Source organism: Thalassophryne amazonica, chromosome 13 (genome assembly GCF_902500255.1).
Source record: "Thalassophryne amazonica chromosome 13, fThaAma1.1, whole genome shotgun sequence".
NCBI lineage: Eukaryota > Metazoa > Chordata > Actinopteri > Batrachoidiformes > Batrachoididae > Thalassophryne > Thalassophryne amazonica.
Genome location: NC_047115.1, coordinates 77554319 through 77581487, shown reverse-complemented (window position 1 = coordinate 77581487; position 27169 = coordinate 77554319). Strand labels below are relative to the sequence as shown.

Sequence of the window (27169 nt, the reverse complement as noted above, 5' to 3'; positions counted from 1 at the left end):
GCATGATGTTTTCAAACCATGCTTTCCTGTTTTCTTTGATCTTTGACCAAATTACTCCAAGAAACAGTTCCACCAAATTTGAAGGATATCTGTTGAGCCACAGCATACCCTGCTGTTGCCGCTTTGCTAAAGCCAAGGTAATAATCTCACATGAGGAGTACCCCTTGCACTGTCAGCGAATGACAGTTACAACGTTTTGGCCATGTGGCGTATTTCTATTGGCATGATCCAGATACATATTGTCACCTTCTTAAAATAATGGCCAAAGTCATGTTTTGGAGTCCTCAGTACTGAGGACCCCAACAGCTGGAGAAGGTCAATGTGTCACCAATGTTTCACATGGCTGCAGCAGATAAATGGTTACATTTGAGAGATGAGGACGGACCAGACAGCTGTCTGGGTGGTTGCCCTCCAGGATCCAGGATGGTTCCATAGTCTGGCAGATGTGTCACCACATGACACCAGTGCATGCTTTGAGAGCGGTCCTGTTATTCTTCATAACGGTTTAGCCACATTCTATTATGACACCTTTGTTACTTAACATACAATGACTTTGAGGAAGCTTGTGCTTCCCTTTTGTGGAGGCAGTCTGAGGCACAAAATCTGATAAGTGAAAATGCTAAGCACTGCTTCATGCTGGCTTTAATGGAGTGACCACCCTGCATGTGCGCTACTTCTCTCTGTTGAAGTTGACTGATGAGTTGAGTCACCAGCCCGTGACGGGTCACAAATAGTTGGAATGCTCAAAGCACAGTGCTGCTAAAAGGTTACCTGCTGAGACCAAAATGAACCTGCCATCGAAAGAGGAGTGTGAAAGCTGGGACCAGGAACAAGTGGCCTTCTTCTTGTGTAGCGTAAGTACCAAAAAAAATAAAACAATCCGAAATCACACTGGTGTTAAGATCAAATCTTTAAGTGGAACTATTTTAAGCTGAGTAATCGTTGTGTAGAGCGCATGTGAAAACAGAGTCTGTGTGTCTTTTCTGTCCCCAGAACAAAATGCAAGAATGTGCAGCTACTGTAAACAGACTGAAAATTAACGGACTAAGATTTCTGGTGAGTTACGACATCACACTTTCTCCCATTCCTGCGGTTCTGCACTTCAGTTTAACATAAAATGCAACTTCTTTGTTGCAGGGGTGGTGGCCAAGTGGTTAGTGCACTTGGTTTCAGTGAGGAAAGTTCCTGGTTCAAACTAGAGGTGGGCGATACCGGGAATTTTGGTATTGATCCGATACCAAGTAAATACAGGCCCAGTATCGCTGATATCGATACCGATACCAATACTTTTTCATATTTAAGCTTCATAGATCAAAAGGAGACCTAGGATAGAATTTTGCCAAACATTGTATGTGACAACAAAATACTTTATTATCACAATCAACATTTTTGTTTAAAAAAATATCATTCAACCCAACTTAAAACAAAATCTCCTGAGGGGGAGGGCTGACAAACCACAATACAAGGGTGCACTGCTCCGTGCTGTGTGACACAGCGCAGCGCTGCCCTTACAGACAGAGTAGACTTTGATGAATCTGCATGCGCAGCAGTCAGTGCATGTGGGACAGAAAAAAAGCTTGAGTATCGATCTTTTTACACGAGGATCGTTCAATATCATTACTAGCGTTGGTACCGATATTAGGATCGATTCGCCCACCTCTAGTTCAAACACCACCCCTGCCACATTTTATCATGTAATGTGCAGTTGCGCCAGGAAGGGCATCCGGTGCAAAAGTTGTGCCAATTTGCCATGCAGATCCACCTTGGATTTGCTGCGCTGACAACCAGGGGGCAGTCAAAGGGACTTAGTTTTTCAAAATATATACTCCTTTTCCTTTTGGTGAATTTTCTTTCACCAAAACATCAAAGCTCGGCTTGTATCCCAGATGTACCTTCTGGAAAATTGTAGTTGAACCTTCAGGTCTTCTTTTTAAGAAAATCCTCCTCTATACCATTTCATCATGAAGCTGTATAACTGGTGATACTGTCAGGGTTCGAGGAGGCGTGGCAGAGAAGGTGGACAGACACATATGCAAAACTCACAGACAATGGCGTGAGAGTAAAAAGGCTTTATCTCAAAATCAGGCTGGGGTTCGGAGTCAGAGATGCAGCAGTACAGGCAGGTGTCAGGCAAAGGCATGGTCAAAAACTAACAGTTCAATACACAAGGAAACAAAGTTCATGGCTGAGGCAAGAGCGAGGTCAAAAATGGAACACAGGTAAAACAGAGCAAAGACAAAAAGGCTGGAATGTGGACTTGAGAATCGCAACGAACTGGCAGAGACATGAGGAACACGAAGGGCTTAAATAACACAGGTGGTGAGAGGAAAACAAGACACAGGTGTGAGTGAACAATCACAAAGGGGCATGAACAGACAAAACAAAGATGAGAGGAGACAAGAGAGTGCAGTAAGACAAAACGGACTGAAACAGAATGAAGGTGAGGGAAGCTGGTGCAAGGTAGTGCAGTAAGATAAACACAACGCAAACTGAAACAGAATGAGAGATAAGCCTAAAAATAATACAAAGAGAGCAGAAATCCACATCTGAAATAATCCAAAGAGACAAACCCAGAAAAACAAAGGTGAGAACTGAAAAGAGATCAACAAGAAAATCAAAGGCTGTGGGAAAAAAGAAAGGAGCTTAACAAGTGACAAAAATATAATGACCAGATAAATACAAGCAGTGACTAAGATAATGATAACAGAAAACCAAAGACAAAGGATTACAAAGGAAGGACATGGACACAGACAAAACTCAAAGCAGAACATGAGCCCAGATCCGAGGCAAATCATGACAGATGAAAAATGGAAAACATGCACTATGCCCAAGTCCTCCAATTACAGCCACATAAGCGTATAACGTCTTCTGGGTGTCTTGGTGGTGTCTTGGTGCTTTCCTCACTCTTCTCCTTCTTGCACAGTCACTCAGGTTTGAGACCTGTCTGCTCCATACAGATTTCCATAGAGTGCCATACTCTTTGTATTTCTTTATAACTGATGTAAATAAAGTCAAAGACATATTCAGTGACTTGAAAATGTTCATGTATCCATCCCCTGACTTGTCTGAAGAAAACTAGCAATAATTTACAGGTATTATACCAAAGGGGCCCATTACTTATGCAACCCATCATCTTGGCTTCAATATTTTAAATTAATTTATATGAGGTCTTAGAGATTTGCTTTGAGTTTGAGTTTAAGGAAGATAATTTTACAAATTTTTACACTGAGAAGACTTGATTTATTTTTTTGTACTTGAATGGCATAAACAAATTAAAATATGTGAAATATCAAGCAGCCCAATGCTTTTGAAGGGCTCTTGGACTATACACTTGGTCATCACACCAACATGGGTGGTGGACAGGAAACTGACAACAGCATTGGTGGGAAACTAGTAATGGCCACTGGATCAGAATCTTTTACGCATTTCACACACACACACACAAAAAAAGAAAAAACATTTTCCTCTGTCTGCATGATATTACAGCAGTAGCTTGATGTTTTCTGCTCCTAGCACTAACAGCTATTTTTGCCTTACAATGACAAATCATACAAGTGGGTTGGTAGTTAATAATTAGCAAATAGCCATGTCAGGCTTGATTTGAAAAACAATCCATTATTCAAGCAAAAAACACTGATCTCTAAATCCTACTCTTTGTCCCTTTGGCATTGTATTAAAGTCTGGTTTGGGGGAGCCGCCATTTCACATTTAAACAAATATTATCGAATGCCCCTTTAATTCCAGTCAAGGTCATATCTGGATTACAGTTATGTTCAGTTTGTTATTCACATTACATCAAAACAGACAGATCCTCCCAAGCAGTTCTTGTGATTATAGAATTAAAACCAGAACAACGTTTCTTCAAGCGATTTTGTCAGTTGTGCTGAAGATAAACAGAGACGTCTTTTAAAACGTGTTTACTGATGCACATTATTCTCATTGCTCCATAGTAGATGCATAAATGAAACTGTAAAACTTTCAGAAGGCACTTTAAATATGAATACACTGAGGAATGTCCCCATAAATGTTAATGGGTTTTACAGCAGAGTTAAAAAAAACTAAAAAATTCCAAAGTTGAAAGTCAGAGGAGACTCTACAGGATATGAAACAAGAATCATGCAAACTCACTGGTATGACTTTCCACACACAGTGTGTAATCAGCTGGCCTTCCTAATGTGGAAGTGAGTCAGTCAGCTGTAACTTCTCTTTTGTGTCGTTGCACTCAGTTTGACATACTCTGTGGGATTTCTATGAGGTCTACTCAAAGAGTGAATGTGTTTGGCTGCTATAACTACTACATCCAAACTAATGGATGAATGAAGCAAGTTTATTTCTAAAGATTTTCAAATGCATGTCTGAATACATTTAAATAAAAAATATTTAATTTAAATGAATATACAGTAATTGGTGCATTGTACTGAATGTGCATCAACAATAATTATATAACAGCTGAGTGGATCCTTGTCATTTGATTGGTGGGTTGTATGTCAAGTGACAGGGCTCGAAATAGTACGTGCATGTGCTAGTTTGTGCATGTATTATTCAAGCGGTGCACATAATTTTATACTGCACTAGCACTGGTGCAAGTAACTTTATCCAAGTTTTATCAACTATAAGCACCAGTAGAACGAACCAATAAAGGAATAAATAAGGAAAAAAACAATTTCCAGTGTGTTACTGTTTTCGTCTTCCCTGCATTTTATGACTCACACACATGGAGCGAATTGCTGTGATCTATTTGTTGTGGAAAGCTGACAAACATTGCCAGCGGCGCGCACACGTGAAAAACAAAACAAAACTGGTTGCCGCTTTACCGAACCCAGAAGAGGTCAAATCAAATCAACTCAATTTTATTTATATAGCGCCAAATCACAACAAACAGTTGCCCCAATGTGCTTTATATTGTAAGGCAAGGCCATACAATAATTACGGAAAAACCCCAACGGTCAAAACGAACCCTGTGAGCAAGCACCTGGCAAGGTCACTTAAGTGATATTTGTTTCTGGCCATGATAATTTGTGCACACATTTTCCTTTAATTGAGCCCATGAATTAATAAAATGTGCTCTCACATTAATAAAACGTGTGTAAAATGTGCGTAAAACGTGCACACGTTTTCCTGGCTGTGATAATTCGAGCCCTCGAATTAGTAAAACATGTGCACATTTTCCTTTCGTTCAAAATTAACTCCATAATATGACATAAATTGTCATCCTCACGACGGGGATGACAGCATCCTTTTTAATGTACTTAAACTCCAGATGATGCCATGCTGGGCAGCTAGAGTTCTCTGTATGTCCTTGTGCGCCCAAACCATGATGATATACCCTGACCACATCCATTTCTAATGGGGAAATGTATTACACTGTCTCCTGGTTTGTTGGCTAACAGCCAACATTTATGTGTCAAGACAATATTGAGTAAATGAGTGCACGTTTTACAAATTGTGTCCACGTTTAAGTAGATCATGCCCTTGTTTTACTCAAACGATGCTTAAAACGTGCACACAATATAATAAAATGAGTGCACAATATAATAAAACGTGCACACAATATAACAAAATGAGTGCACAATCTAATAAAACATGCACACAATATAACAAAATGAGCGCACAATCTAATAAAACGAGCGCATAATATAATAAAACGAGCGCACATTCTCTCCACATGCAAAACATTTTGCGATGACACTTCCAGGGCTCCATAGGGTTCCTCGCTCTCTCTCCCCTGAAACTCTGTCATAATTGTGTAATAAACCAGTCACCAATCATCTTCATGGCCGATTCATTCGCGTGCACGTGGAAAAAAAAAACTGTCTGCTGCTGCTGCTGCTCTCCCCTCAAATTCTCCCCAGAGAGGAAGAGTCTGACACATCAGAGGAGGAGTTTTAAGGTTGATAGAAGACTGACTTTTGGTTGTGCAAGTAACTTTTTTTGGTGCAAGGAATTTTTTTGTTACTAGCAGCAGTGCAAGTAGGTTAAAAAATGTATTGCGACCCCTGCGTGACATGGATTATTCGTGCATGTCGTCGTGTTTCTTAGCTTTTTTCTTAGCTTGCAATTTCGGTGCTGTATGAAATGTACTATTGCACACCCCAACCACCGCGCACACTCACAATACCAGGGGTGGCGTTTAGGTAAACATTGCGGAGTTTGTTTTGCTGGTGGACGACCATTTGATGGAGCTAATTGACGGTGCTAATTTTTCCAACACACACTAAAAAAAAAAAAATCCACTATCCTCTAAGCCGTCTGGAGGCATGAAGAACTGTTAGGATGAAAAGCTGGACAAATTTCTGATGTGATTTTTCACTGGACAGAGGAACTGCACAAAGTCTTTTTTTTTCTTTTGGAAGTACACAAAGTCAGTGTAAGGCATGATGCAGTGCATCACAAACTACAACATCGCAATTTTGGACTGCAATTTAAAGTTTGTGTTGGACTGTTAAGCAACAGTGGAACACCAAAATGTAAGTCTCTTTTCTTTTGTTTGTAAGTTAATAAAATTAGGGAATAATCCTTTTGTGTCTTATGATTTACAGACGTTCATGCTGGTTATACGGTCGCAAATACAGCTTTACGGGCAAAGCATTAGCAACTGTATAACAGCATGAATGTCCGCAAATCATCAGACACAAGGGGCTTATTCCCATTCTAATTCAATTCCATCATAGAGTTCCACCAGATCAGCCAGATAAGATGGTGCCAGTCCATGAACAACCTTATAAGTCAATAACAAAACCTTAAAATCTGCTCTCACAGAGACAGGGAGCCAGTGCAAAGATGCCAAAATGGGTGTGATATGTTCAGACCTTCTGGTACGTGTCAGAAGTCTGGCGGCAGCGTTCTGAACCAACTGAAGACCCCTGATGCTGGACTGCAGTAACCCTGAAAATAGAATATTACAATAATCCATTCTAGAAGAAACAAAAGCATTAATCAAGAGTTGCAAGAGAGTGATTATGGTGCAGTGGTAGAGTGTCTGTCTGGTAATCAGAGTGTGTGGGTTCATATCCTGTGAGTGTTTTTTTTTAAATCAGGATTATTTAACTGCAGGGTTCTGTCTTGCATCCCCCTTTATGTATTATTTATATCAACCCAGTGATATTCACTAATTATACAGCTGGTTTTATTTCATTTTCCTCCAAATCAGCAGCGCAATGTGGTGCAGCTCGTCTCATGGAACACAATGCGAGCAGCTGCAGCAACTGTGAGCTGCTGTTCCTACAACCCCTCGCAGAAATTGTGGAATCACCGGCCTCAGAGGATGTTCATTCAGTTGTTTAATTTTGTAGAAAAAAAGCAGATCACAGACATGACACAAAACTAAAGTCATTTCAAATGGCAACTTTCTGGCTTTAAGAAACACTATAAGAAATCAAGAAAAAAAGATTGTGGCAGTCAGTAACGGTTACTTTTTTAGACCAAGCAGAGGAAAAAAATATGGAATCACTCAATTCTGAGGAAAAAATTATAGAATCACCCTGGAAATTTTCATCCCCCAAATTAACACCTGCATCAAATCAGATCTGCTCATTGACATTGACCCTATGCCATGACATTGACCCTATGTGTCTTTTTGCAAGGAATGTTTTTGCAGTTTTTGCTCTATGGCAAGATGCATTATCATCTTGAAAAATGATTTCATCATCCCCAAACATCCTTTCAATTGTCCAAAATATCAACATAAACTTGTGCATTTATTGATGATGTAATGACAGCCATCTCCCCAGTGCCTTTACCTGACATGCAGCCCCATATCATCAATGACTGTGGAAATTTACATGTTCTCTTCAGGCAGTCATCTTTATAAATCTCATTGGAACGGCACCAAACAAAAGTTCTAGCATCACCTTGCCCAATGCAGATTCGAGATTCATCACTGAATATGACTTTCATCCAGTCATCCACAGTCCACAGTTGCTTTTCCTTAGCCCATTGTAACCTTGTTTTTTTCTGTTTAGGTGTTAATGATGCCTTTCGTTTAGCTTTTCTGTATGTAAATCCCATTTCCTTTAGGCGGTTTCTTACAGTTCGATCACAGACGTTGACTCCAGTTTCCTCCCATTCGTTCCTCATTTGTTTTGTTGTACATTTTTCGATTTTTGAGACATATTGCTTTAAGTTTTCTGTCTTGATGCTCTGATGTCTTCCTTGGTCTACCAGTATGTTTGCCTTTAACAACCTTCCCATGTTGTTTGTATTTGGTCCAGAGTTTAGACACAGCTGACTGTGAACAACCAACATCTTTTGCAACAATGCGTGATGATTTACTCTCTTTTAAGAGTTTGATAATCCTCTCCTTTGTTTCAATTGACATCTCTCGTGTTGGAGCCATGATTCATGTCAGTCCACTTGGTGCAACAGCTCTCCAAGGTGTGTTCACTCCTTTTTAGATGCAGACTAACGAGCAGATCTGATATGATGCAGGTGTTAGTTTTGAGGATGAAAATTTACAGGGTGATTCCATAATTTTTTCCTCAGAATTGAGTGATTCCATATTTTTTCCCTCTGCTTGGTCTAAAAAAGTAACCGTTACTGACTGCCACAATCTTTTTTTCTTGATTTTTTATAGTGTTTCTTAAAGCCAGAAAGTTGCCATTTGAAATTACTTTAGTTTTGTGTCATGTCTGTGATCTGCTTTTTTTCTACAAAATTAAACAACTGAATGAACATCCTCCGAGGCCGGTGATTCCGTAATTTTTGCCAGGGGTTGTACTCGACAGACACCATAGTATGGATGAACTGTCGCACCGGCATCGTGCATGCCTGCCCGTCTGTGTGATGTTTTGTGGTGCGCTCATACGACTCTATGGCCGTGTGTCGCCCTGGAGTTGTACGCAAATTGACCAAATTTGCACTATGTGTGAAGGGGCCCTTACTGTCGACTCAAGCACAGGCAGCGTCACTCCAACAGTGTTCAGGGCGTGGAGTCATCCATCAAATGTGAAAATCCATCAAATCCATCAAATGTGAAATGGTAATTCTGTATCAGAATCCACTCCTATACTTTTGCATGATAGCTTAAATTCACCCATTTAGGTGGTGGCGTCGGTATGCGACTTTCTCTCGCTCTCAGCTAACAGCACTAACAGCTAGCAACGTGCGCAGCTGGTGTCCTGTCGAATTGTGCATCTCGTTGCATAAATCTACAGTTTCGTGTCCTGACAATATTGTGCATGAATGAGCATGTGCAGTTGCACGGAGGACAGGAATGATATTCGACAGGAATGAGATCTCAACTGAACACCAGTCAGGGTGCAGAGTAATACATCCAAATGTGAAATGGTCTAATATTTTGCCACCATTACCCCAATATTATACGGTCTGAAATCTCACACGATTAACCAAGGTCAGGGTCACCTGATCCAGCCCTAACTATAAGCTTTAGCAAAAAGGAAAGTTTTAAGCCTAATCTTAAAAGTAGAGAGGGTGTCTGTCTCCCTGATCCGAATTGGGAGCTGGTTCCACAGGAGAGGAGCCTGAAAGGTGAAGGCTCTGCCTCCCATTCTACTCTTACAAACCCTAGGAACTACAAGTAACCCTGCAGTCTGAGAGCGAAGCGCTCTATTGGGGTGATATGGTACTATGAGGTCCCTAAGATAAGATGGGACCTGATTATTAAAAACCTTATAAGTAAGAAGAAGAATTTTAAATTCTATTCTAGAATTAACAGGAAGCCAATGAAGAGAGGCCAATATGGGTGAGATATGCTCTCTCCTTCTAGTCCCCGTCAGTACTCTAGCTGCAGCATTTTGAATTAACTGAAGGCTTTTCAGGGAACTTCTAGGACAACCTGATAATAATGAATTACAATAGTCCAGCCTAGAGGAAATAAATGCATGAATTAGTTTTTCAGCATCACTCTGAGACAAGACCTTTCTAATCTTAGAGATATTGCGTAAATGCAAAAAAGCAGTCCTACATATTTGTTTAATATGCGCTTTGAATGACATATTCTGATCAAAAATGACTCCAAGATTTGTCACAGTATTACTAGAGGTCAGGGTAATGCCATCCAGAGTAAGGATCTGGTTAGACACCATGTCTCTAAGATTTGTGGGGCCAAGTACAATAACTTCAGTTTTATCTGAGTTCAAAAGCAGGAAATTAGAGGTCATCCATGTCCCTATGTCTGTAAGACAATCCTGCAGTTTAGCTAATTGGTGTGTGTCCTCTGGCTTCATGGATAGATAAAGCTAGGTATCATCTGCGTAACAATGAAAATTTAAGCAATGCCGTCTAATAATACTGCCTAAGGGAAGCATGTATAAAGTGAACAAAATTGGTCCTAGCACAGAACCCTGTGGAACTCCATAATTAACCTTAGTCTGTGAAGAAGATTCCCCATTTACATGAACAAATTGTAATCTGCTAGATAAATATGATTCAAACCACCGCAGCGCAGTGCCTTTAATACCTATGGCATGCTCTAATCTCTGTAATAAAATTTTATGGTCAACAGTATCAAAAGCAGCACTGAGGTCTAACAGAACAAGCACAGAGATGAGTCCACTGTCTGAGGCCATAAGAAGATCATTTGTAACCTTCACTAATGCTGTTTCTGTACTATGATGAATTCTAAAACCTGACTGAAACTCTTCAAATAGACCATTCCTCTGCAGATGATCAGTTAGCTGTTTTACAACTACCCTTTCAAGAATTTTTGAGAGAAAAGGAAGGTTGGAGATTGGCCTATAATTAGCTAAGATAGCTGGGTCAAGTGATGGCTTTTTAAGTAATGGTTTAATTACTGCCACCTTAAAAGCCTGTGGTACATAGCCAACTAACAAAGATAGATTGATCATATTTAAGATCGAAGCATTAAATAATGGTAGGGCTTCCTTGAGCAGCCTGGTAGGAATGGGGTCTAATAGACATGTTGATGGTTTGGATGACGTAACTAATGAAAATAACTCAGACAGAACAATCTGAGAGAAAGAGTCTAACCAAATACCGGCATCACTGAAAGCAGCCAAAGATAACGATACGTCTTTGGGATGGTTATGAGTAATTTTTTCTCTAATAGTTAAAATTTTATTAGCAAAGAAAGTCATGAAGTCATTACTAGTTAAAGTTAAAGGAATACTCGGCTCAATAGAGCTCTGACTCTTTGTCAGCCTGGCTACAGTGCTGAAAAGAAACCTGGGGTTGTTCTTATTTTCTTCAATTAGTGATGAGTAGTAAGATGTCCTAGCTTTACGGAGGGCTTTTTTATAGAGCAACAGACTCTTTTTCCAGGCTAAGTGAAGATCTTCTAAATTAGTGAGACGCCATTTCCTCTCCAACTTACGGGTTATCTGCTTTAAGCTGCGAGTTTGTGAGTTATACCACGGAGTCAGGCACTTCTGATTTAAAGCTCTCTTTTTCAGAGGAGCTACAGCATCCAAAGTTGTCTTCAATGAGGATGTAAAACTATTGACGAGATACTCTATCTCACTTACAGAGTTTAGGTAGCTACTCTGCACTGTGTTGGTATATGGCATTAGAGAACATAAAGAAGGAATCATATCCTTAAACCTAGTTACAGCGCTTTCTGAAAGACTTCTAGTGTAATGAAACTTATTCCCCACTGCTGGGTAGTCCATCAGAGTAAATGTAAATGTTATTAAGAAATGATCAGACAGAAGGGAGTTTTCAGGGAATACTGTTAAGTCTTCAATTTCCATACCATAAGTCAGAACAAGATCTAAGATATGATTAAAGTGGTGGGTGGACTCATTTACATTTTGAGCAAAGCCAATTGAGTCTAATAATAGATTAAATGCAGTGCTGAGGCTGTCATTCTCAGCATCTGTGTGGATGTTAAAATCGCCCACTATAATTATCTTATCTGAGCTAAGCACTAAGTCAGACAAAGTTTCTGAAAATTCACAGAGAAACTCACAGTAACGACCAGGAGGACGATAGATAACAACAAATAAAACTGGTTTTTGGGACTTCCAATTTGGATGGACAAGACTAAGAGTCAAGCTTTCAAATGAATTAAAGCTCTGTCTGGGTTTTTGATTAATTAATAAGCTGGAGTGGAAGATTGCTGCTAATCCTCCGCCTCGGCCCGTGCTATGAGCATTCTGGCAGTTAGTGTGACTCGGGGGTGTTGACTCATTTAAACTAACATATTCATCCTGCTGTAACCAGGTTTCTGTAAGGCAGAATAAATCAATATGTTGATCAATTATTATATCATTTACTAACAGGGACTTAGAAGAGAGAGACCTAATGTTTAATAGACCACATTTAACTGTTTTAGTCTGTGGTGCAGTTGAAGGTGCTATATTATTTTTTCTTTTTGAATTTTTATGATTAAATAGATTTTTGCTGGTTATTGGTGGTCTGGGAGCAGGCACCATCTCTACGGGGATGGGGTAATGAGGGGATGGCAGGGGGAGAGAAGCTGCAGAGAGGTGTGTAAGACTACAACTCTGCTTCCTGGTCCCAACCCTGGATAGTCACGGTTTGGAGGATTTAATAAAATTGGCCAGATTTCTAGAAATGAGAGCTGCTCCATCCAAAGTGGGATGGATGCCGTCTCTCCTAACAAGACCAGGTTTTCCCCAGAAGCTTTGCCAATTATCTATGAAGCTCACCTCGTCAATATAGTGACTGAACTTCGTAAGAGATCCCAGGACAAACCCCGACAAGTTTATGGAAGGACATGAACTTCCAGTTTAAGAAAGTTGTCAGAAGTCATCAGTGTGGTTTTGGTCAACTTTCTGTGGCTCAAAACGTTTTGATGAGTTACCTGAATGCATGTGGGACACATGCCAGAAAGAAGCTTGACTGAGCTTCACACACGCATTCTAGGTATGACACCAATTACCAATCCCCAGTCTTTACAAGGAAATGCTCATTAGTGTTTTTATTCAAAACAATGCATTAAAATAGGTTTATTTGAAACTTAATTCTAAACTGTTTGTTGAATATCCTCAGTTCAAGATAATTTTGCACACAAATCTCACATTAAATTTAACATGTGTACAATATGTGCACTGTGACAGGAGTTGGTCTACCAATATTTTAGATAGATTAGATTAGATTAGATTATAGAACTTTACTGATCCCTTGGGAAGACTCCCACAGGGAAACTGAGGTTCCAGCAGCATTGTATAGCAGCACACAGGGTAAGAAACACACAGAGTATCAAAAGTGAAAGTAAAACGAAAACAATGTGCAAATAATATAAATATAAATACACAATATACCGTATTTTCCGGACTATAAGTCGCACCGGAGTATAAGTCGCACCAGCCACTTTATCCATTATAAAGAAAAATAAACCATAAATAAGTTGCACTGGACTATAAGTCCCATGGACATACAGGTATGTTAACTTAACATGAAAAGTTCAGATGATAATATTGTGACGGCTACCGTTTTCAGATGCATATTTCACCAGTCGTAACTTACAATCTGCAGAGTATGATTTTCTTTTTGGTGGCATTTTTTCTGGCCTTCTCCGTTGTCTTGTTAAGTTATCAGTAACGTTGAAATTTTTATTTTTCTATGGTAGTCAGAAGTCGCAGGAACAGTCACACAAGCCTTGAGTGCCCTCTCGTGAGCTGCATTTTTACCAACAGATATGTTTGTATTTTGCGGACCACATTGCGAGCCGAACCATGTAGGCACTTGGACATCAGCCGCGTCAGCCAGCAACTTAGCCTCGCGTGATGACGTCATCAAATTTTCAAGCTCGCGGTTCGTATCGTTCACAAAATGCGGATTGGAGAGGCTGGTTCTGCATGAATTCTACTGGAAATGCCGCTATTTTGATGTAGGAGACCTGCGAATTCTTACGCACTTTGTCTGGTAAAAATCCATTCAGATTTCTGAAATGTGCCTGATTTCCAAATCGAACGTGGAGTTCCCATGTTAAATTCACCACCTGCGTGACTTCCTTGGTGATTAAATACCTTTGCTTGGTCTAGTTTATGTAATAAACATCATTTTAGCGAAGTATCATATGAATCTGTGCCTCCGCACTAATATTTTGGATCCCCGCCGGTAGCCATGGTAGCGACCTCCCGCTGAAAATATGTTGTCGTCTACTCGCTATGCCCGGAAAATAATTGTTCTATACATGAACATCTGCACATTTTTCAGCCGATAAATGCTTCAGATAAGTTTATTGATATCTTAAAATGTTATTTTCGTGAGGATTTTATTTCAGTTTTGCTTCATTATGAAGGATTGATTGGGGATTTATTTTGTTGAGCATATTTTGGGCAGGCTGGCTCACTGGTTTATGGTTACTGCTTTCTGATTGGTCGAGCGGAACTATGATGTATTGAAGTGATACCCTCTGATTCTTCTTCTTCTTGGTTGTTGGCAAGCTAGGCACGGTCAGTGCATTGCTGCTCCCCTCAGGTCATAAGACACAGAACACCTATTAAGTGTCAATGAGATATAATCTACCTTTCCTTTCAGCCAGAAATTCCTATTATTTGACACAATTTTTTCCTCTATTGTAATGTAAATAAGCTTAGAAAATAGGGCACGAAAATGACCCCTTCAAATCTCAATATCTCTGGTGTTATTTATCCGATTTTGACAAATGAGCTGTCATTTTGTTGCATTTTTGGTGCCCTTTCTTCTGATTGCAAGCAGAAGGCCATTTAAACAACTTTGAAAGAATGTCCAAGTGCCTAAATCATGCAGCACCTACCTGCGCAGCTCATGACCACCCAGCGTTGTCGATCCAGCTCCTTCCAAGTGCAGACGCTAATCCTCCGCCGTCGCTCAGTGCTCCCATGCAGCTCTCAGCGTCAACTCTGCTCACACTGATATCCAAGGGTTGAAGCTGTTTTGTTAGCCGTCCCGGAATAAACACCATGTTCGTCTGCTTCAAACGCTATTCACAATCTTCGACGCCAGCTCCTTCCAAGTGCACACACTAATCCTCCGCCGTCGCTCACCCGGTGCTCCCACGCAGCTCTCAGCGTCAACTTAAACACTCTGCTCACACTGATATCCAAGGGTTGAAGCTGTTTTGTTCGCCATGCCGGAATAACAGCAAGCACCGTATTTGTCAGCTTCACACGCTGTAGGTGAGGTGAGGAATACGCGTCCAACGTTCTGTTCTCTGATTGGTTATCGCGACCAGCGTGACTTATAGGACGACCGCCATACTACAGTGTCCATGATGCATTGCATTTCCTTTTCTGGTGGCCATTTTAAAACATAGATCGACTCTGTCACGTAAAATTGTTTTGTTACAGTAAATTAATTGAGATCCTACCGGTATATTTTTCATTTATAAGTCGCACCGGAGTATAGGTCGCACCCCCGGCCAAAACATGTAAAAAAGTGCGACTTATAGTCCGGAAAATACGGTAAATACCAGACATACTGATCAATACTGGTTTACTGGCTACTAGTATTCCACTCATTCCCAACCTCTGTCTTCCTGTTACTCCTCTTTTAAATCAAAAATATTTAATTATATTTTAAGTACTTAATTATAATATAAATATTTAAAGGTAGAGTTGCATTTGTTTCCCATTTACACCACCTGTCTGTGTCCTTGAACAAGACACATCATCTGGATTGTCTCAGTTCACCCAGCAGTAAATCGGTATTGGCCTTGCACTAGGAAGTAATCTGGAATGGACTGACGTCCTGTCAGAGGGGACTCATAGACTCTCACGCGCTTGACACTAAGGTATTCAGAGATAAGCAGTAGCACCAACGGACATCTGGGCCTGTACAGTATAGTAGGACGTACTTCTCCAGTACATACATAAGCCCACAAAATGTCTTCAGACATACACATTACTTAACCTAAAAGCAACAAGCCACCATTGTATAGAAAATAAGCCTCAAAGAAAAGAAATTGCTCCCCTGACAGCTGCAGCGTGAGCATGGAGCTTTTTTGCTTTCACCCCAACATTTTTTTTATTTTATTTTGTTTTGTTTTTAAATGCATCAAGCAAATAAATCATTTAAATAGCAAGAATACTTCTCAGATTGAAGAATTTCACTACATCCATCATTAATTGTTGGAATGAATTAATAAAACCTGGCCATAAATGTTTTATCTCTCTATCAGGAGGACAGCCATTTAACATTCTGTGGCTGAGCTACCAGGGTCAGACACACTCCTACCTGAAACATGTTTGAGGCTGTTTAACAGTTTAACCCATGGCATCGGCCACTGATTTACACTTCTTCGAACAGAAACGAGCTAACTGAGGCGTGGACTGTGCACGTGTTCACTGCTAGCAGACCTCCCACCATGCAAAGTGAAGCCTTTATAGATGATCCAGAATGTGTCAGAGTGTCTGGGTTTGGACCCAAAGGGGCACCCTACCTCACTGTTTATGGACCTCACCCATATGTTTTTTGGATATCCATTGCTACTCACATCAAATTCAAGACACTAATGCTTGCCTACAAAGTGATGACTTGGTCTGCACCCATTTACTGAAATGTTCTCATAAATGATTACGCTACCTCTCGGTTGTTGAGGTCCTCCAAGAAGCAGTGTCTGGCACAACCATCTCTACACCCAAAACAATCCAGACAGTTCTCGTTTGTGGTTCCCCCAATGGTGGACCAAATGCTATCTGAGTAGCTGCGTCCCTCTCTACTGTCAAGATGCTCTTGAAAATCCAGCTCTTCTGAGAATACCTTCTCTACTAACAACCCTAACATGCACTTACCATGCACTTCTTTTATCGCTGTACCTTTCACTCTCTGATATCAACTTGCATTTTCGCACTGTGTTGTTCTTATGAGTATGTAAAGATGATATTCATCATTTTGCTGAATTTCACCTTCAATCCGTGGCTTGATTGTGATTCCTCATTTGTAAGTCACTTGGGATCAAATTCAAATCAAGTCTAGGTTGTATGTGCTGGCACCGCACATACCGCATCAGTGTTCTAAAATGTTGATTAACCCTTATAGGGTCTTCGTTTTGTTGTTGTTGTTGTTTGTTTTGTTTTTTTGTTTGTTTGTTTGTTACACAGGGAGTCCTGCTGGGTCTGGTGGACCCATTGCATTTTGGGGCTTTTAATTCAACATAATTAAACCTTTTTTTTTTAAATACTCAGCAGATGTTTACTTAATCCCAGTTACAAGTTATAAACACCACATATGTTAAATTTGTTTCTTTTTACCTTTATTAAATCACATTTATGAATAGAAACACCACTCATTTCTGCTTATTTTTTAATTAAAATGTAACAATAAGGAAATGCATCATAAAACAGGCATAACTGGAAAATAATTAATAAATGTACAAAAGAAGCAGGTTTTTCCAAAACTAGTGTACTATTTATTTGAATTTCATTAGAAATTTAAGCTTCTCAGGTCAGTTTACACATAACATCTGTCTGAACACAACACAACACAACACATTAGCGCCAATTGAACTCGGCCATTTTCATACCAGACTAGACCACGCATGAGGGGCAGAGTTTCACTCTGTGTGTACTGGATATTTACATCTTCCTCTGCATCGCCGTCAAAACCCTCCGTCTCTTCCAATATCAACTGTAAGGCAGCTTGAACAGAGAATCACTTTGCCATCTTGATCAGTTGTAGTATGGAACCATGCTGACAGAACTGTTATTTGTTATATATTAGTCATAAATAATGTTAAAAACAAATTGTGTTGTAAAATCTAAAATAAATGGTAAATGGAAACTGTAAAGATACAGTATGTTAGTTTACATATACACTGTCGCAGTGTTAAAGTGTCTGATCAGATGTCTGAGGCTCAGATTAAAGATACAGGGGGTTAGTTAACATTTACACTCTCACGGTGTTAAAGTGTCTGATCAGCTCTCTGAGGCTAAGATTAGAACTAGAGTGTGCAGGAGGTGATGGTCTAGTGGTTAAGTTGTTGGGCTTGACACCAGAAGATCCTCGGTTCAAATCCCAGCCTGACTGAAAGTCACTAAGGGCCATTGGGCAAGGTCTTTAAGCCCCTAGTTGCTTCCTGTGTGTAGTGAGCACCTTGTATGGCAGCACCCTCACATCGGGGTGAATGTGTGGCATTATTTGTAAAGCACTTTGAGCATCTGATGCAGATGGAAAAGCACTATATAAATGCAGCCCATTTACCATTTATTTTAGATTTTTCAACACAGCAGCAAATGCTACATCCATTAATATGGTCATCAGAAATATGTTGTAATCTAATGTGTTTTTGATCAAAAACACTAAAATGTCAAGCCTAAGGGCCCCATCACACTTAGCACAAATGAGCATGAATGAAGCACAAAATCAGCCCGAATGGGAAAAACAGCCACGATTCAAGTCGCATTTGTGAGGGACAGACATTCGTACAGCCATGTATGCATGCCGTACAAATACCCAGAATGAGTTTTGAACATTTCACACATTCAAAGTGCAGCAGCTCCTGAATCCAGGTCAACTACCCAGAGTGCAAGTCGAATGCAGACACAACACAGCACGAAACACACACACACACAAAAAAACAGAATAAAATAAAAAAGACAAAGATGAAAAAGAACATAGCACAAAACCCTACAACGCTGGCAGAATGCAACAGGAATATGAAGAATGCACCGCCAATGCCACGCGAAGTCTGGGTGGAAGGCAAGTAAAGGGAGGGGCGTGGCAGAGGGAGCGCTGTGGTCCGCTTTTCTAAAGACCTGCTGTATCCCACGGGTGGATGTCGTGTCCCCCCCGTTGCATGCACTCTCTCTCTCTCCCTCTCTCAACATCAGCTGTTTAGCGGACGGCAGATGCCCTGCTGACAGATGAGTTTACGCACAGGAGGTAAACTTATCAGCTGATATGTGCACACACACACGCACAGTGGGTGATCAGAAGTTCCAGCTTGACACACACACAGCCCTTTGATCAGCTGTTATGAGCACAGCAGCGCTTCGATCAGCTATTATGTGCACATGCAGTGCTTTGATCAGCTGTTCTGGCCACACACACACACACCAAGGTGTGTGGATGATCCAGCCAGATGAATGCACAGCGCTTCGATTAGCTGTTCTGACCACGCACACACAGAGCGGGGTGTATGGATGATCCAGCCAGATGATCGCACAGCGCTTCAATCAGCTGTTATGAGCACACCCACACACAGTGCTTCGATCAGCTATTCTGACCACATACACAGAGTGGGGTGTGTGGATTGTCCAACCAGATGATCGCACAGCGCTTCAATCAGCTGTTCTGACCACGCACAGCGGGGTGTGTGAATGATCCAGCCAGATGCACGCACAGTGCTTCGATCAGCTGTTATGAGATCACGCACGCACAGTGCTTCAGTCGGCTGTTCTGACCACACACACACAGATCGGTGTGTGTGGATTATCCAGCCAGATGAACGTACAGTGCTTCGATTAGCTATTCTGACCACGCACACACAGATCGGGGTGTGTGGATGATCCAGCCAGATGAACACAGCGCTTTGATTAGCTGTTCTGACCACGCACACACAGAGAGGGGTGTGTGGATGATCCAGCCAGATGCATGCACAGTGCTTCAATCAGCTGTTATGAGCACACCCACACACAGCACTTTGATCAGCTATTCTGACCACACTCACACACAGAGAGGGGTGTGTGGATTGTTCAGCCAGATGAATGCACAGTGCTTCGATCAGCTGTTATGAGCACATACACGCACCTGTGCTTCAATAAGCTGTTCTGATCACACACACAGATCGGGGTGTGTGGATTGTTCAGCCAGATGAATGCACAGTGCTTCAATCAGCTGTTATGAGCACATACACGCACAGTGCTTCGATCGGCTGTTCTGACCACACACACAGATCAGGGTGTGTGGATGATCCAGCCAAACTGTTCTGACCATGCACACACAGAGCCAGATCCAGCCAGATGCAAGTGCAGCACTTTGATCAGCTGTTATACTGGTCGGACTGAAAGGTGTAGGAGGGATGCCTAAGGCAATGAAATTGTCGGAGCCATTTCCCCACTTCGAATGTAGCTCAACAGTCATGTGCCTGTGTACTACAGTCATGCTGCCAATGTGATTGTGCACGACTGTGTGGCATGTACTCAAGAATGATGTACAAGGATTTCGAATGCAGCTCGAATTTGCCCGACTGTAGTTCGAACATCCATTCGTGCGCCACTCGGCTTATTCGTGCTCTAGTGTGACGGGGAGGTGAGTGCAGGCACAGTCAAGACATTCGGCCAGGATTTGAAGTGCTTGAGCAATTCAAACAGCCCCTTGGATTCTCTCCGAATTGTTCGACTTGCATTTGAATTGCCGTACAAATACGAGGTCTGTTAGAAAAGTATCCGACCTTTTTATTTTTTCAAAAACCATATGGATTTGAATCACGTGTGATTGCATCAGACAAGCTTGAACCTTCGAGCGCATGCGTGAATTTTTTCACACCTGTCGGTTGCGTCATTCGCCTATGAGCAGGCTTTGTGTGAGCACTGGTCCACCCTCTCGGTGTTTTTTTATTGCGAATAAATGTCTGAACGATCAATTTTTTTCCAGAAACTGAGAGACCTCCAGATGGACACATTCGGAAAATTAATATGGCTTTCAGCTCCACCATGACGCGCGGTGGAGCCGCTCCTCTTTCCATGACAAAAACTCCTGTAACAGTGGAATGTGCCGTTCATTTCTAAACTGGACGCTGTCTTGATCCGGTATGTCGTCTGACTAGCACAGGAATTGTGAAAAGACGTGGACATCAGCATTTTTTCGGCACATTGAGACAGACGTGCGGAGGAGTTCCGCGCGTCGCGGTGGAGCTGCATGACGCAAAGCAACACTGTGATGAAGCCTTCCAGGACATGTTGGGGCAGGTCCAGCTCATGCACAATCACAATTGGATAATCACATGACTGAAAAGCAACCGGAATCCATCTGAAATCCACCTTTAAGCCATTCTGTGAGACCAACACGGAGGTGGTTTTGTCCCGCGTAATGAACGGCTCCGTGGCGTGTCACTCCACTTTTCTATCCATGAAAAAAACTCCTGTAACAGTGGAATGTGCCGAAAAAGTGCTGATGTCCACGACTTCTGCCTTTTTGTGAAAGTCAGTCGAGGTCCCGGATCAACAAAGCCTTCACGTTGGAAATGATCTGGTTGTTTCAGCGGGGTCTGAGCATGTCGATCGGCGCTGGGAGCGCGCCGCACTCTCAGCAGTTGTGGGCCGTCCTTAAAGCGGCAGTAACACTCCTTAATCTGTATAATCCCCATAAAATCGTCCCTGAAAGCCATATTAATTTTCCGAACGGTGTCCACCTGGAGGTCTCTCACAGTTTCTGGAATAAAATTGATGCAGCAAAGCTCCAAATTGTTCAGACATTTATTCGCAATAAAAATCCGACAAGAGGGGTGGACCACTGCTCAAACAAAGCCTGCTCACAGGCGAATGACGCAACCGACAGGTGTGAAAAAACTCCCGCATGCGCACGAAGGTTCAAGCTTGGCTGATGCAATCACACGTGATTCAAATCCATATGGTTTTTGAAAGAAAAAATAAAAAGTTCGGATACTTTTCTAACAGACCTCGTATTATGACTGTGGTCACATTGAGCTACAGCTGCACCTCGACCACCGTTCGATTGTTTTCCAACATGAGTGCAACTGTAAGAATGCTGTACGAGAAGTTTGAATGCAGCTTGAATTTACCCGAATCTGGCTTGAATCCTCATTCGTATGGCATTTGGGCTCATAGTGTGACTAGGGGCGGGGGTATTGATAAGATTTTATCGATATTGATGCCATTAACAATTCTGCTTATCGATCCAATTCCTTATTGATTCCGTTATCAATACCTGCTGTGAATTTTCTGTGTACTAAAAGTAGCTTTACAGGTTTTCTATGTCAACAACATTTTATTGAGTCTTAAAGTAAATAAATATGAAATTGGTCACTGGATCCTTGATCTCTGGTCATAAATAGAAATAAACAAAATTTAGTAGTTTTTCTCAAAAGCATTTCCTTTCAGACATTAATGGCACAAATGTAACTCCATAGCCTCTGAGCTGAACTCTTGCAGCCGGCTGTGCTGAACATCAGGATGTAATTCATAAAAACGTAGGACGTGTTATTTTGGGAGAAAAAAAGGTTTTGGTTTGTTGTCTGTATTACAGCATTTGGAAAGAGGTGTCATTTGATTTAAAGCGGTGATTCGCTGGTGAAGTTATTAATTCCAACCGGACTCTAATTTGACTCGGCAGAGTGGTGCAGCATTTGGAGCTGTACAGATGGAACAGAAGATGATTCTTGTTTCTTGCCCACAACAAGACAAGAGTCCCAGTTAGTCACTTTAATCTGCATGAAAGTGACTAACGATTGACATCTTTAAATTGCTTTGAGAGGGGTTAAGAAGCGAACTTGTCGCTGCTGAAAAGCAGCCAAGTGAACCAACGAAGCAGCGTGTCAGAGCACTGCTTCATTGCTTCAAGCTTCAAGCAGAGCCGCTGCAGAAGCAGTTGATTACAGACCCGCTGCAGGGTCTGTAATCAACATAGAGAAATGATCATTTTCCCGATAAACACCCTAAAAAACAATGGGCACTCTAAACGACCGATAAGGGAATCGTTAAGCAAAAAGGCTATTGATGTCGATGGATCAAATAATTTCTTAATGATTCTTGAAAAGAACCGGTTCTCGATACCCAACCCTAATGCCCCGTTCACAAAAGATGCCACGTGAGTGACAATGGTGAGAGGTTACCATGTAATCCCTATGGAAGGATGTGTTGTGGCGCCACAAAAGTCCAAGCCACGCAATGCGACGCAATGGACACGAATAAAGCGATGCGAATAAAGCGATTTTGAGTGATTGGCATGTTTGTGGCGCGATATTGCATTGCATTGCGTCGCGTTGGCCTCTTCCCCAAGTTGAAAGATCTGAACTTTTTTGTCTGGATTGGATATGTAGTGACGTGGAGATGTCTGGAGTTTATACTTGATGTGGACATGTCCTGTCTCTGGCAATCAGCCTGTGAGCAGGACTGATATTACTTTATTTAACACAATTATGACAGAGTTTGAGAGGAGAGTGAGGAACTGCAGCAGCAGCCAGTTTTTTTTAATTGCTCACATGTGCTCGCGCGAACGAATTGTCTGTGAAGATAATTTTATTAACTACATAGATGTATAATAAAACAAATGGTGACTGGTTTATAACACAATTATGACAGAGTTGGAGAGGCGAGCGAGGAACTGCAGCAGCAGCCAGTTTTTTTAATTGCTCACATGTGCATGCGCGAACGAATCGTCCGTGAAGATAATTTTATTAACTACACAGATGTATAATAAAACAAATGGTGACTGGTTTATAACACAATTATTACAGAGTTGGAGGGGAGAGCGAGGAACTGCAGGAGCAGCCAGTTTTGTTTTGTTTTTTGTTTTTTGTTTTTTTTTATTGTTCACATGTGTGTGTGCAAATGGGACAGGAAGTCCTCAAACCGGGTCCTGGAGAGGTGGAAGTACCACTGAATGTGGCCGTCATCCAGACACAGCTCCTGCAGCAAATAATGAAACTCCCGGAATTGGGAATGTCTCATGAGGATGTTATGAAGCCAGGGACGGCGCTGCTGGTGACGTTTGTCAGCTTTCCACAACAAATAGAGCACAGCAACTTGCTCCGTGTGATCAAGGTCTGCCATGTTGACTTGATGGCGAGCGTAATGGAAGCTCCTCCTATTTGATGATGCATTGGGGTGAATTTTCACAGTGAAGGTTTCCGCCCAAGCAGAGCGACACACTGGGCGATGGTGGCGCGTTCATCGCCAGGCGAGGGACGCAAATTTGTGATGTCGTGTGGCGTCTGGTATGAACGTGGCATAAGTGTATAAAATAGGGGTATAAAATACATTCAGTTCTCTTGACTAAAACGAGGCTAAAATGAACAGACTTGTAGTCGAGTAAAACGTGACTAAATAAAAATGGCATGTGAATGAATAAATATGACTAGTCATTCCAGTGATTACCCATGTTACCCTTTGGATGACAGTATTAGTTAAATTAATATAATGTAATATAATATAATGTTAATCGATTTAAGGCTAACAGGTACATATATTCTGACATAATCTACATCCTTCAAAGGAATTTCAGTCAACTCTTAATTAATAACAAACCCGTCAGACACTGTTACACAATGAAAGAACTGAAAGTGTTTATACTACAATAAAATCTGGCATAAGCACAGCCAGATCCCAAGACAGTACTCTGTTCTTTATAATAAAAACTGTTCACATCATAAAACACATTTCTGCTTTATTGTACATGCATTGTAATGTACTGTACATACTGAATTAGGCCTGTGTCCTTTGCTCCCACTCTGTGCATAAAAATTGTTCTTCTGAGCTTTAAGAAAGTTATGAAATTCTTTGTGTTTTAAAAATTCATCAAGCATAATTATCCTTGTGTGGCATTTGAGGTATCCAGGCCACAGATTTACAACTCTTTTATAATAGTGGTGTTCGAGAATGTTTTTGTGATGGGATTTGGAAGTGGACTTTTCTTTCTTATTATGATTGTTATTATTGTTGTTGTTGTTTATGTTAACCACAGGGAAATATTGGCATCATGGCTGACTCGCTACAGTTTTTCTAATACATCTGTTCTGAGACTAAATATAACAGTACATTGTGCACTCACTTTCTTCAAACAGAAAGAAGAAACTGATTATTGTAATATTTAATATATTGCATTTTCAAATATGGTTATGAAGGGTCAAAGTGGTCAAAATTAATTGAAATATTGAATGTGGTAAATATGAACGCAGTAAAACATAGATTGTGGTAAAAATGAAAGCAGTAAAACAATTAATGTGGTTAAAAGTGAAAGCAGTAAATACTGAATGTGGTAAAAAAGGGTAAAACTGGACTTGATAAAAATGGAAGGAACATGAAAATAAGTGACGTTTAAAAACAACATTTAGCACCTCCACTTTACCCACTTCACTTGTATCATTTGCTGTACTCGATATAATGTTGAATGTTTTCATTCACTGCCTCAATTTTAGCACCTCCACTTTACCTACTTCAGTTGTATCATTCACCGCGTCAACTGTGTAATTTCGCTCACTTCCGGTAGATCGGAATACAGCAGCAGCCACTGTGCGACGAGTGTGTGACAGCAGACATTTGTAGTCCAGAGCCACTGCGCATTTCACTGACCGCAGGGTGGCGCCATTGGGAGTCTCAGGCAAAGAGCGCCCAAATCTAACGTAAGTCTGCTAAAGACTTTAGCACTGATTCAACCGGCATCGTTGTTATTTGAAGTTGGTAAGTATTAAATCACATCAATATATATGCTTTAAACATAGTTTTTTCAAGATCTTATCACAACATGTGATATAATTTCAATTTCACAGCGATAGCGCTCAAATCAGGGTACAAATTGCAAGTTTTTGCAAAATTCATGGTTAATACAAAATCCCAGGCCACTGGACTGTTTTCCGACATGCGCAGTGGCTCTGGACTACAAATGTCTGCTGTCGCACAGTGACTGCTGCCGTATTTCGATCTACCAAAAGTCAGCAAAATTGCATAGTTGACGCAGTGAATGATACAATTGAAGTGGGTAAAGTGGAGGTGCTAAAATCGAGGCAGTGAATTAAATTAGCCAATGTTATATTTTTAAGACATAATATTTGCAAGATTAATATTTACCATAATGTGATTTTTAATGGAATCCAAATTTAACAATTCTAATTTTCAAAGGGGCAATATTAATCAGATGTTACTGCTTTCATTTTCACCACATTCAAAGTTTTACTGCTTTCATTACCACATTCAATATTTCAATTAATTTTAATCACTTTGACCCGTCATATATGATTTTCATTGTCTCTGAAATTAAAGTATACACTGGATGTACACAACTTATAATCAGTGTTAGCACCACTCCAGTTTATTCATTTTATGTACTGCTTTCCTGCCAGCATGAAGACAAAATTATGTCACGTGTTGTCCATAAACCTATATAAACGCATCTGTGATAGTCTGTGTTGTGATCATCCGCTGGACTTTTACCTGTAGTGATGTCGAAATAAACACAGCTTTCTGTTCAGTCAGGGCTTAAAATCCTCCCAGTTCACTTAAAGAAAAGAACCACATTTTTCAGTAACTTGCCAGAAAACTGTCAAATCATAAGCGGATTATACGCAGTGTACAGTATTTCTGTATTTGTGCAGCTGGAAACACACATCAGGTATACGGCTTCCCATCTGTGCAGCGTTATCGCGCTCTGTGCTACCAACTCTGTGTGAGATGGAGTCGATACAACAAACTGAGCTTTAAATTCTGTTATGTGATTGGAAAATACAGCTTACTCAACTTTACTCAGGCTATTTGATCAATCACAGAGGAAAAAAATGATGGATAAACTGCCAGCTGCATTCCTAAAGAAAGAAAGAAAAAGACTTGTTTTCTCTACATTATGTGGCTACTTGACTGTAAAGACTATAGGGTTAAAATAAAAAGGAAAGAAAGTTTGATAAACTGGAGTTATATTGGCAAACTTGTACAGTGCTGAACATTTTTTTTCTGTCAGTACTATCAAACTTTGTGACCTTATTTTATAATCAAGGCATCATTTTTGACAACAGCTCTGAAAATAAGTGCATAAAAGCATTTGTAGCTTTTGCGTTTGCACCACAATGTTCATAGAGAACTACATGGTGCCAAAACCACAGTGCATCCACACTGCAAAGCTGCCATGTAAATACATATATTCTTGCAGCAAAACAAATTCTGTATGCATCATCTCCATTATTGTGCCGGTGTTGCGTAGCAACAGTCTTGTAATTAACCACCAGCCAACCACCAGGCCTCTACTGGTGGTTGGCTCTCACTGCGGTATTGTATCACTTCCTGTTCCGGAGCACAGCGGTGTTTTGCTGTATATGTTAGCTGTTTAATCTGCGCAGTTAGATTGATCTAGATAACTAGATAACGATTTGTTTCACAGTGTAATCTTCACGTGCCTTAACTAAAACACTCCCTGTGCTGAATCACCTCTAAATTATTTACACATTCACTTCGTGTGTTTTTAGGAATCCGCTAGCTTAGCGCAGCTACTAGCTCTTAGCCGGTTTAGCATGGCGGCTTCTCCTGTCTCTCCCGCACTTTTCTGCTCTGGGTGTGAAATATTTAGTTATTCCTTGGCCTCCTTTAGCAGTAATGGTACTTGTAATAAGTGTAGCTTATTCGTAGCTTTGGAGGCCAGG

General features: G+C 40.9%; 1 protein-coding gene across 2 annotated transcripts in view; it reads left to right on the top strand.

Moving 5' to 3' along the window:
- Window positions 1-605: 605 nt before the first annotated feature.
- blnk (B cell linker) overlaps window positions 606-27169 on the top strand; it is a 164619-nt gene continuing 138055 nt past the window's right edge. The window contains exons 1-2 of one of the 2 annotated variants that reach the window (XM_034185163.1): window positions 606-854; window positions 994-1056. In XM_034185163.1, the coding sequence (XP_034041054.1) occupies window positions 786-854; window positions 994-1056 (132 nt within the window). In that variant the 5' untranslated portion in view covers window positions 606-785. The remainder of the gene's footprint in view (window positions 855-993; window positions 1057-27169) is intronic. The other variant, XM_034185164.1, reaches the window with a different exon arrangement.